Source organism: Wyeomyia smithii, chromosome 3 (genome assembly GCF_029784165.1).
Source record: "Wyeomyia smithii strain HCP4-BCI-WySm-NY-G18 chromosome 3, ASM2978416v1, whole genome shotgun sequence".
In the NCBI taxonomy this organism is placed as follows: domain Eukaryota; kingdom Metazoa; phylum Arthropoda; class Insecta; order Diptera; family Culicidae; genus Wyeomyia; species Wyeomyia smithii.
In genome coordinates this window covers 108,991,059-109,003,758 of record NC_073696.1, presented here as the reverse complement: position 1 = coordinate 109,003,758, position 12,700 = coordinate 108,991,059, and the positions used below count along the sequence as shown (strand labels likewise).

General features: G+C 38.9%; 1 protein-coding gene across 7 annotated transcripts in view; it reads right to left on the bottom strand.

Moving 5' to 3' along the window:
* The window catches only part of LOC129726510 (uncharacterized), a 153,099-nt gene that overhangs the window by 12,801 nt on the left and 127,598 nt on the right, over window positions 1–12,700 (bottom strand). For 6 of the 7 annotated variants that reach the window (XM_055683316.1, XM_055683322.1, XM_055683319.1 and 3 more), the window contains exons 3-8: window positions 9,385–9,532; window positions 9,163–9,326; window positions 8,893–9,098; window positions 8,534–8,826; window positions 8,380–8,462; window positions 4,163–5,605 (exon numbers count right to left, since the gene is read on the bottom strand). In XM_055683316.1, coding sequence (XP_055539291.1) covers window positions 4,163–5,605; window positions 8,380–8,462; window positions 8,534–8,826; window positions 8,893–9,098; window positions 9,163–9,326; window positions 9,385–9,532 — 2,337 coding nt within the window. The remainder of the gene's footprint in view (window positions 1–4,162; window positions 5,606–8,379; window positions 8,463–8,533; window positions 8,827–8,892; window positions 9,099–9,162; window positions 9,327–9,384; window positions 9,533–12,700) is intronic. The other variant, XM_055683320.1, reaches the window with a different exon arrangement.

The window sequence follows — 12,700 nt, the reverse complement described above, 5'->3', positions numbered from 1 at the left end:
TTACCATATACACTAACCGCCATAAGTTTGGAATCGCTTTACTGATAGCGAATTTCTTTATTTCACGGAGTCAGTGGAAATCTACGCAGGAATGGAGAAGCGATATTGCGATTTACGATGCAAGAAAGAAATGCCAGATAGCCTCAGGTGGGCTCTGCGAATAAAGAAATTTTCTATGAATGTTGCAACACCCAGTTTGAATATTGCAACACCCCTCAATAAATTTAGCGACACCTAGAATAAGCAGATATCTCGTGTTCCCAAAAACCTAGAAAGTTGCAGTCTCCTGCAAACTTTTTTAAAGTAACATGGGCTTTTTTTGGTTCATTGTGGAATTCCACCGTTACATGGTGCTAGTGAGCACGGAATACGTCGTATTTTGACCTTAATTTAGCTCACGATTGCTACCTCCTAGGAAGTTATGGTCTTCAGCAAATTTGTCCAGAAACTCAAGGGCTTCTGGAAAGTGGAGTTTAGTAAAAAATTGTGCCACTAGGTGGCGTCTGTGTACACTATTCTTTTCATTTTGATTTGAACTCAGTGGCGTAGCCAATAATGTATTCTGGGAAGGGGCGGTGAGTGTTAAAACGGGAAGTGAATTTTATTATAATTGAAAGAGAGAGACTGACTGAGAGAGAGAGAGTAACCTAAATCAATGACTATCGTGTGGCAAAACAGTTATTTATTAAAAATGATCTATGAAAAATTTCAGTCCAAACGGATATGATTTAGGAGTGCCTCAAAGCGCTCGAAGTTTTGATTTTTCGACTCTCGAAATTCTACCATGAGGGGAGTATATGGAACTGGAAAAAAACGATTTTTTTTCGATGCTAAATGACTTGAAAATGCATAAAACGTCGAAATCTAGTGTTATCTCAAACACAAGTTTTTGACCGAAAATCGACCTTCTGAGACTTAGCCGTTTTCTGGGCAACCGATGGTTTAATATGGAATACAGTCAGGTTTATTTAACGTGGGGGATACGTACCTCGTAAAAAAACCTCGTTAATTCGAAAATCCGCGTAAAAAACCACGTTAATTAAAAAATCCGCGTAAAGTGAACCACCAAGAAAGACTTTAGAAAAAATCCACGAACAGTGTTTAAAATTGTCAGCTTTGGCGGATTTTTTGGAGGGCGGAGGGTTTTTTTGACCAAGTCTTTTACTCAATAAACACTTAGACGTTTTTGGTTTCCAACCAGCGTTGATTCAAAAACCTGCGGAAATTTCTTTGAATTAGTGCGGTATCGCGTAAAAAATCGCGTCATTCGAAAATCCGCATTAAAAACCGCATTAATTAAAAAATCCGCATAGTAAAAAACTCGTAAAAAACCCTGACTGTATACAAGAACTGGCTTCTAAAATGACTCACAACTCGTTCCAAACCAGATGTAAATTATTTTATTGTTCATTAGGTTCATTTATTTTTTACTAAAGTGGTTCCAAACACAATTATAAACAAAATGCACATGGTCGGTTTTCGAAATTTGGCATGACCCTTCTCGCTGCCACCCTAATGTATATTTACTGTATTACGTACTTGTTCAACAGACTGAATATTTTTAAAATTATAACGAAACGCAAGCAAGCAGTTCCATGTTAAATATCACAATTTTATTATTTTTTTATCGACATTTTTGATTTGGTTACAACTTATGTTACATTGTAATTGATGATTTTAATTATTTTGTAAGCCAAAACGGTTTGGTTGATCGGTGTGTCGTCCTCGAAAAAGTTGCAGGTAATAATTGTGTCTTTTCGAAAAAAATACTCGCCTTGAGACAAAACATTTTTTTTCATTTCTCCATGATCAGATATCATAACCTTTCGTTTTTACTATGGAAAATTTAAAAAAATAAGCTTTTTGAGATAATTATTTTTATTAGTTTTTTTTTTCGATATTTTTCTAAATACCATTTTTACGTTCATTAAGCAGACAATGTGTGCGGGATGCGGCATATTTTTCTAAATCTGTATCATATTTCCAGTTCGCTTATTTTTCGCTTCCCCTGCTGCACACATTGTCTGCTTAATAAACTTGAATGTTAACGGGTAATAGCCGTTGTTTAACATAGAAATTTAGTTAGAAAAAAAAAACATTTTTACGCTGTTTTTTTATTCGGTAAGAAAAAGACTATCATCTACAGCGTTGTTGAAAACACAGTCTAGATCTTACCTAGGCTTGTAAACGGCCAACACTTTCATTTGATTTCGCATTGTTAGTGCGTCGCAGTAGGCTCTTTCGCTCAGAAATGTGGCAGTCGTTCTCGCACTCGCACAAAGAACAGATGGTCAATTGACATTCGCGCATCGAAGAGAGGCACACAGTCACTGCCATAACCAGAAACAAAAGGAGAAGTGAAAAGTCGTTCTATCGTGACCAGTGACTCCTACCTTTGCAAATAAAAGAACATGAAGTGAACGCTTCAAAAGAAAGACTTTGGAAAATGAGTGAAGCTTCCGAAATCGAAATATGTTGACTATCTTTCAAAAATAGTCGCATTGTTTGTTAGGAACATTTAAATTTAGAATCAGAAGCATGTAATGTATTCTACTATTACAATAGTACAGCGGTTCTCAACCTGGGGTACGCGTACCCCTGGGGGTACTCGAAAGCCTTCAGGGGTTACGCGAAAGAAAAACCAGTAACGGCGGACAAAGCAATTTGTTGGTCAGTCTAGTCCCTAAAACATGACTGTAGCAATCAAACAAGCCACAGTTTAATTTGGAACCTTAACTAGACTACCACAACCTGATCTACCATTACTCTCTTCCACTCGGCTAGAACATTCCATGCCAGGGGGTACAATCGATATGAAAAATATCGCCAAGGGGTACGCGGACAAAAAAAGGTTGAGAACCGCTGCAATAGTATACAGTGTTCCAGGTAGTGAAAATGAGTAAAAAAAACAATTTTTATTTGAAATTGTTTTTTCCTATCTTTGCTTTTGTAATTTGTGAGATGAAAAACAACTTTAACGACTATGTTCTATTTTGTGAGCTAAGATTACTGGATTATAGCTGTAAACATTTATATGAGCTGAAATGACCAATTGAGCGTTATCTGCCATAAATAAGGAAAATGCAAATGATAAATGAAGACCGATACCTGTTTTCAATGAAACAAAACTTACTACCAGTCTTGGCTGAACATTTTTCTCTGACAAATGTCATTAAAATCAATAGATGATGTTCATGTCTATTAAAACAAAGAAATCCAAGTTTGAAAATCCAAATACAATAACAGAAATTGATAATAGATTATTCAGCGGAAGATAAAATAATTTCATGAATAAATGACAGCTATAGACACTAGTTAACTGAAATTATAGAGTTTTCATTAATCTCAAAGCTATTGAAAAGATTTAACCAAATTTATGTTAAGTTTCTGCTTAAAACCTTCTTGTTGGTTAGAAAAAAATACTGTGGCAAAAATACATTTCACAAAAAGAAAAGAACGGTTTTCTCGAACTCGAACGAACGTGGGATTACATGTTGAAGCTTTATTCAACTATTAATCATAATTTTTGAAGATTTGATTAAAACACAAAACATTCATACCGAAAGATCGAATAGAAAACTTGGTAAAACACAATAAGCGAAAAGCACATATAAGAAATGGAAACATCTTAGAAGAAACAAGTAACGAATGGAATTTGATTCGTCCAGTGCATTGCCACTCCACACAAATTTGCCGATTGTGCGTCCCTAGATAGGAAAACTTAAAATTGCATGGAACGGCAACGAACGGTAGGTAGCGTGCGCAGCAGTAAACAGTAACCTTTAAACCACAAACATTTGCAACGTGTTAGAACCTTGAGGCAATTGATAGACGTTCCAAATGATGCTGTAGGCAGATGTAGAGAATAAACTAAATGCAGCGGATAGGTAAAAGGCAACACCATCCGTGTGCGTACCCTGTTGAAGCGAACTTCACGATAACTTCCGCTGAAATCGAAATTTAACAAATATTCTTCAATGGAATGCTACAAAGTGTATAACTTTAAACGAATTGGGTCGCAAAACGGTTTATTTGGGGTGTTTATTTTCTTGCAACAACAAGAAGGGTTGCCTTTTCGGGGAAAGGGGAGTAATGGAGGAGATCTAGAAAAAGGTTTGTTTTTTCTTGCTAGTTGATTTTGGTTCGTTGTTACAAGCATTACCTATGATAGATACGAGAATTGTAGTGGTTCGCAGAAGAAGGTGAACTAGGCGCGGTTCGGTTAGCCAGTGTTGTTGTTGCCGTAGACGTTGTTTGAGACGGTAAGATCGGCCCCAAAGGTGGTGGACCAGCCAATCCCTCCTTCGGTAATGTGGTCGTGGTAACCGGTTTCACGCTTAGCGGAAAATTGTTGTACGATGAACGATGTTTCAACCATTCCAGGTTGGCCGACGACGATTTTCCGATTGGATAGTTGCGGATAATATTGTAAAAGTTACTGTCCGACTGTCGGAATGGGGCCATCGGTTGGCCGGCTCGAAAATCTTCGTTAGGGGAACTTTTGCGGAAGTTGCGTTCGAAAGGAGCCCGCAGCAAGTTGGCACCCGTGTCGACAGTGTCGACAGCGAGCTGGCGAAGTTCTACCGGGGACTGATCATTTTCATCAGGACTATTGCTCGAGGAAGAGAATCGCTTTCGGCTGATGTTGGGCGTTAGGAATGGATTAGGATTAATACGATCCGTAGCGCTTAATGTGGGAATGGAGTTCATTTTGGTTAGCGGTGAAGGCGAATCGTCTTCGATACCAATGTAACGTGTATAGCCAATGCCCGCTTTCTTCCGATAGATGCCACTGTGAAACGAGTTCCTCATTTGAAACGGTTGAAACCGGTTGGATAAATCTATTCCATTTCTTTGGAAGGTTGTTTTCTTCTCTTCGACTGGTGATGGTGAGGCAAGTTCCGTTTCTTTTGAAACCTGTTTCCGCCGTTGAATTAATACGTCTTCGCTGTCGTCATTTAGATCCGATAGGGATTTCATTTTGGCAAAACTAAACCTTCTCAATTCGAAATCTTTCTTTAATTTGAGCAAATCGACTGGAGTAGCTCCGAACTCGCGTTCATAGGCTGAAAGGTTTCCCAACGATTTCATCCGGCTCAAATTTTGCTGGCCCGGTGTTCCTACAAAGCGATCGCCTTCCACCAATCCACTACGCTCGAGCTCAATCTCCGGAAAAAAGATACTGCTCTTTGTGGCGGAGAGATTGTTCATACTCTTTATTTTCATCAATCTTGCCAGCGGTATCTCTTGCGTGGGCGTTCCGAACTCGTCAACCCCGGAGTCAGTTCGATCCTCACTAGATCCGACCTCGTCCGACATGACAGTAGCGTCTGGGGTAACAAAAATCTCATCCCCCGAATCGGAGTTCGGGCTTTGGGGTATTCTCAGCTTGGTGAGCAACCGATGGGCCGTCATGACTTTGGTAGGCGTTCCATCGCTGCTGCTGTTGCTTCCACCGTTGACAGTTTTCCCGGCCTCTCGGGGACCGGCGACACTGGTGATGAATTTTTTATTAGCATTAACAAAACGGTTACCATTAACTACGGAAGAATAGTGAAGTTTTTTCGGATCATCTTGGCTCTTGATTTGCAATGACGAACGTAACCTTGGTACGCAGAAAGTAACGAATATGAAAAAGAAAAAAAAACAGAAATATTTGCAAATAAAGTGATACAGTGAAACGTAAAAGAAATGATAGTTTAGGGAAGAAGCGAATTGAACAGTTCGGTTACTTAAGAACGTACTGCTGTGAGACACAGTAAATGTTGAGTTTTTCTCCTTTTTCCACCGGATGTCGAACCGTGGACAAGTACTGTAATTTCATGTCATTGGTATAGTCGTACTGGAGTCCGTCGAAGTTGCGAAGGTCAATAAACTGGTTAGTATTTGTTGATTGAGTCGGCCACTAAAAATCCACAAGTTTTTCGTTATATACGCTGGGCCAAAATTATATTTAACTCATTTTATTGGAAAAACAAATTTTCCCCTGCCTATAGCATTACACTTTCATACCATAGACATAGTATTACAAACTGGAGAAAAATCGATGCACAACGTCCTTTACAATTGATGTTGTATGCAAATGTAATGTGAATGGAAAGTAGGAAACGTATTCTTCGACACTCGAGAGCTTTTCATACGATTTGCGTTTTTGTTATGCTGCAGCAGTCAGTGGATATGAAAGCAACGTCCTAAATATGTTGCAATTTTCGCCTATCCGACAAAAGTCTAGGATGTCTCAAGTTTGAGCATATTAGATATTTCACTTCGATGCTACTTCATTCATACCGCAAAGCTGAATGGAAGCCTTTCAGTATTTATAGGATCATGTACAACTCATTCCACCACGATTCACATTTTCTATGATGCTGTGAGGAAAACTAAGCGCTCACGAGAGATGATATTTTCAACTGCATACCCGTACACAGTTTTAGCAATGTAGCATCTTATCGTCTATGCAAAAGAGACGTGTTGCTCGCATTCCGTCGCCATATACCAATAACATACAATATTTTCAGCAGATGTAGAATTGCCTGATATGTTGTATATTCGCTCCTACCAACGAAAATGATATTTCTCCAGCTGATTGATTCGTTTAGATAACGTAAAACATTTGAAACTTATGAGTAAAATATAACACGAAACGACAAACCTATGGTTTTACTTTATTCCTTCAAATAAGTTTTTTCTAAAACGATTGGCATTTTTTTAATTTTTATGCATTTTTTTCAACTAGAATCATAACATATTATCCATCAATTGTCAATCGGCAATTCGTTCGAGCGAAACAATCAGTCCTTTTATTGCACAACCTTCCTACGGTTCTTCTTGGCAGTCGTCGTCGTCGTTGTCTTTTCCCAGTCTCCGTTATAGCTACTGTCTCTAGTTTCTGGCACTAACTCTGTCGAGGAAGAGTGCCAACATGAATCTATCTACTATGAACTGATGGAAAAGCGGATAAACCTAACAGTAGTATGCGTTCTATGTGTCATTCCAATAGATCAGCAAACAAGGGCGAACGGAAAACCTCTGCGCCATTCGAGCAGATGTGATAGACTTTGAATGGTTATCGAAAATGACGTCTATAGATTGGGACTAACATGCCGATAGGGTTTTGTTGGATACTGGTACAGAGTTGATTTCAGTCGGCCCCATCCCGTAAAGAGTATGAAGCACAGGAAGCGAATAAAAGTAAGAAAATTTTCTTTTTTCCTTTCTAATGGCTTGAGATGATTGAGACATTGTTAACTTCGGTTGTGGCCTGGAAGAATGTTATTCTGAACTCAGTGTTAGTAGTTATGAATCAGCTTTATCGTTCCGTGTAAACCAGCTGGAATTTGCCATTTATTCACAAGTTGTGTTATTGCGATGTGGTCACAGTTAGAGAGTTAGATTTTTGCCGAGATGAATGTTCGTTAGAACATTGTTAAATAATTAGTAAGAAATAGAATAGATGAAGAGTACACACATACACACACATTTTGAACATTACATGTTGAACTAAATATAGATTCGATAATTTTTCGGAAGGAGTTCGTTTAGATCACAGTAAAATATAGTCGCTAAAACATAAACGCAGTTTCCGCTTTTCAAATGGTTATACGAAAAAAGGTTTGAAATGTTTGTGCTGCATTGAGTGTAATATTTCAAACAGAACAAAATGGGAACTTAAGTGAATGAAAAAATAATATTTTCTCGCTTCATATAGTAAAAGGGTTTTTTTTTGAAAGAAAGGAGATAATGCTTCGAAACATTTATATGAAAATATTTCGGCTGAGTGTAGTACTAATGTGCAAAATTTGATTGTATTGAATTGTCGCAATAGTCTTACTCTTCTTGCAAAAAGAGTAAGTTTGGCGTAACTATTGCAAAAACATGTATTTATAAATTAAAAAATTGCATCCAACATTATAGCATGTTTTTAAACATGTTTAAAACGAAAAAAAAATCCAAGGCTACATTTATTATCTGTTTGCTTTCTTATCACATTTTCAGTGCAAGAGTATGCAGCAATATAGAAAATAGCTACATTCTTCGAGCTTGAAGCCGCGCATTTAAAAACAAAACTAGCAGCAACCATTAAAAGCCAGTTAAAGGGGTCATTGAAGCGATACTGAGGCGCGAGACCGTACCAAACTACCTGTTATAAACTGTATGCAAGCTAGCGAGCCTTCAAAATTTTCGAACAAGTTAAAAACTAAAAGAAGAAAGAACTGGCGGGAGCACAATGTTGTGAGTGGGGATTTTAATCGAGTAGATAAGGTGTCAAAAAATAACCAAAAGAAAAACGGAATGTCAATTTACACAGTGTCTAGAGATAGAAAAGTTATCAAATATTCTGCTCGCAGAAGAGAAGAGAACGTAAAATCGAAAACTTACCTTTGATGTCCAGAGTCTCCTTCGGAGCTTTGCCGCGAATGTTGGCTGTGCGAGAAACTGCTGTAACCGGATCCTTTGGACAACTAAAAGAACGGGGAACATTATGTACCGATAATCCACAGTACGAGACATACAACGACTCCAAGGAACATACTTGACTAGTATTACTCGAGTTACGGGAATGGCCCAATTCGATGCCGCCAGGCACCGCCGTTGCTGTTGTTGCTGCGGATGCCACCGTCGAACACGTTGTCACTCCAGATGCGCTGGTCACCGGACACTGCTGTGTATTGCTAGAGCTGAGCGCTAGATGCATTGGCAGGGATGGGAGTGTCGTCTGGGAGGCAATGGAGTCCAGCATGGACGATGGCGGTTCGGAAGATTCAGATATACCGGAGTCGGTCACCAAGAAAGACTGCGGGTCTAATTCGAAGGATTGTTGATACTCTGTAAGCAGTTGTGTACGTGTTATGAGAAATTATTAGTACACAAATAAAATCGAAAAAATCCTACCTGCCAATAAAGGCGTTTTCTTCTTCGTCAGTGAATCGAATCCAGACGAACCGGAAGCAATTGAAGAATCGTCTTTGGTAGAGACACGATTGGCAACCACCGCACCGGTTGGCACTACCGCGGGCGGCACTCCAGAGTTCGTGGGGGGTAAACCAAGAGCCAGATTGTCCTGGGGAATCGTTTTCGATTTTGGACTTGGTGAAGGACTGAAAGTAAATTTACAAACGATTTGCTACAACTGATTAGGAGCTAAACAATAGCTTTACTTACACTTTAAACAAAATATCACCCTGAATCATGTGCATCCGTATCGATACATTCAACATGGAGTTATCCTGACGATGTCGAGTGTCGTAGCCCTCTAGAAGGCATTTCCTGGACGTCAATCCAGAACCAGCGAACTCAGCTAAATTCAAATCTATAAAACCTAATTTCTGCAATTGGAAAAACAAATTATATTTTGGTTTGATCAGAATTTTTTCTGTCACTTACCTGAAAACTTCTACCCCCCTTAATCTCCTTTCGAACCGATATCCGCACCGTGCAGGGATCCAACACTCCAGTCGATGCGTTTGAAGTCATCTTGCAGGGAAACTCAAACTTTTGGCCCCATTTAACAGTATGGTTCTTTACCTCCTCCCTGGATAGGAAAAAAAAGCACAAACGGAAAACGAAAGTTGCATTAGTTTCAATTGGTGGCCGGTTAAGCAGGTATTTCGCGACGTGTATAATATAAGGGAACAACAAAAGTGAAAGCCAAATGCAGCGCAAGACCAGGCGGTATTGGATGCACTTGTACGGATAAGCACGTGCTATTAGAAACCATCGGTTCAGGTTGCACGGTGGCTCAAGTGTGGATGGAAGAAATTGCGCGCTTTTTTCACAACACATCCACATAGTCGCTGCATGACTTCACTAGAAAGGGTGCAGCTGCCTCACTGTTTTGCTCAAGTGGCCGCGGCGGCTACTGTTACAAACCATCGCGACGACTGTCATCGAATTAGATACCTACGCAAACCGGCGACAGACGGACAAGTGTTTCATGACGAGTACCTAGCTGCGTCGGATAGCGTATGAAGTGGACGGAGCATCATTTTGCTGACTCTGCCTGGGAAAAAATGTTTGTCTGGCATATGCTGCCTGGTATGCATTCTTTCGGTATTTTGGTATTCAAATTACTGAAACGCGAGATAATATTTAGAAAATGTCACACTATTTGTATCTAATAAAAATCCATTCAATCAAGTTTCAAAGTTTCAAAACTGGAAAAGCTTTCTACATATAATTGTAAAATGTTTCCGCCTTTCCGTTTCATTAAGAATAGTAAAAAATGAGAGAATTCAAATAAACTTTATTTTCTCGAACGCATCGTAAACAGGAAAATGGATCGTAAAACAAGTTATAACAGCCGGGCAAGATATGCCGTCAACGCCTGGCAGTTTCAAATGCCGAACGCTAAATTCTGACCTCAATTTGCTGACTAGCGCAGATAAACAAGTGATAAGAGTGTCGCTGCGAACTCTCAAACCTTGTCAAGGTTAAGGCTGATATCAAATTAGCTACAGTGCAACTAGACAATGAACCGGTTTCACTGACTGTGAACCACAGACAGATAGCGCGATGACAGGTGCGATTCACGTCATGAACCGAATGAAGGTGCAACATTGATAATCGATTCTTTTAAAATGAAAGGCGGCGTTTCTTGGAGACGCATCCTTTGCCACACAATCTTTACGTATTAAAAACCAATCTTAACACGGGATTTAAAAGGCATGTTCCACGTGTTATCCAGCTTAGTTCATTGACATTAAATCAAGGCAAACTAGCAATTATTATTGCATCAATATTCAGTACTAGCTGAATGTACCCGGCCTTGCTCGTGTAAAAATTTCTGCTTTTTATAATTTTCTATATTTCCATATATTTTTTCCAGCCCGAGCATTCCAAATAATATTTCTATTTTAGTAATAAACTTGCTTATATACCACCTTTTTCGTTGATTCACAATCGATGCGGAGGCATTCCAATTGGGTCGAGTGAGTTCAAAAATTCCGTTGGAAAATGGATTACCTCATCAGCATCTTCGACGGTATCGATTAACTCACAATAAACTCAAATTACACTCAAATTACATAATCAATAGCCTAGGCTCATCTCTGATAGTTAAAATTATTGCTTGCTATGTCTTCTCGTTTTACTTTTTTTGTGTAAACAATATCAATACATATCATCCTTATAGTTGAACATCAGTCTTCATGAATTGATTAACAATTTGGAGAAACGGGGACTATCTCCAGATTTTTCTCAAGTTTTGAATAACTTCCAGTGCAGAAAAAAAACCTTCGCTATACCAAACGTTCGGACACCAATTTTCGGTTTTGGGAAATCAGCTCTGACTTATGAACCTAATATCAGGGAGTATTTGAATATTTTTCTTCAGGAATTTGAAAATAGCGTTGGACGCCCGTTGTCATTTTCTGAACATAGTTCTCTTTCTAGAAAAAGGTCGCTTTTTACGCGGCTTTTTTTACGCGGATTCCGGAGTGTACGCGGTTTTTTACGCGGATTCCGGAATTTACGCGGTATTTATTTTTGCGCGGATTTCGGTTTCCTTTCACTCGGAATGCAGAATTAACGCTGGTTTTTTATGCGGATTCCGGAATTTACGCGGTTTTATTTTACATGGATTCCGGTATTTACGCGGTTTTTTTTACGTGGTATGCATCCCCCGCGTAAAAAGTTGCTTTAGTATATTGACATTAGTTAACCATTTTACTTAGTTTTACACAGCTTGACAGAAAGCAGAAATCGCGGAATTGATTTCTAAACAACGTTTCAGTATTACGTCCAAGCCTTCTTCTGTATTCTAGTAACCTTTCCAGAAAATGTAATCCGCCATGCACGATTTAAGAATTTGCGCCGGAGATGAATATTTGGATTCTGGACGTCATCTTGATATCGAAAATATACATATTGCAGAGCATATATTGGTTTTTCATAACTCTAAAACCGGAAGCCGCCATATTGAATTTTAAAAATGTCATGGGAGTTTTAGTTCTGCTTTCTAAAGGTCATCCTGGTTCCGAAATACCAATGTTTGGAGGTTTGTAAACGTTTTCTACAGTTGTATACAGCTTCCCAGCAACCAAAAGTCGCCATAAACATCGGGAATCATATTCCGGTTCCTAGACATCAACTTCTGGCCATGACCGACCGAGGCCATGGAAGTTATCGTACCTTTTCAAAAAGTTTCCATAGGGCACTAAAAGACCTGATTTTCTTATAAATTAAGACCCCCTCCCTCTTTGATAGCTGCCCTTTTCTCTTTTCGACATCATGTTCCGGTCTCTGGAAATCAGTTTTCCGGTCTCCAGATATGACCAAAGGCCTAAAAACTATCGTATTCATTCTGAAAGTTCCCATAATGCATGAAAATAGATTTTTTGATTAATTAAGACCCTCTCCTCCTTTGGGGGTTGCATCTCCTTCTTCACACTATTTCTATGACCTATGACTTTCTCTGTACAAAGAACACGTATGTCAAGTTTGGTTAAAATCGGTACAATCATTCGAGAGTTATGCTGGAACATACATACATACATACAAAACTTTTTTTTAAATAAATAGCTGGATTGTAGGAGCTCTCATCTTATTTGATCGATGCTCTTAACTAAATTTTTATTCGGTAATAGTTGAGCTTCAGCAACTTTTCCAAACATATTTTTTTATCCAAAACGCTAAATTGGACTCTCCGTTATGAAATTATGCAAGAAATTGTTCCAAAAACGGATCAAAGCAGGTTGGATGT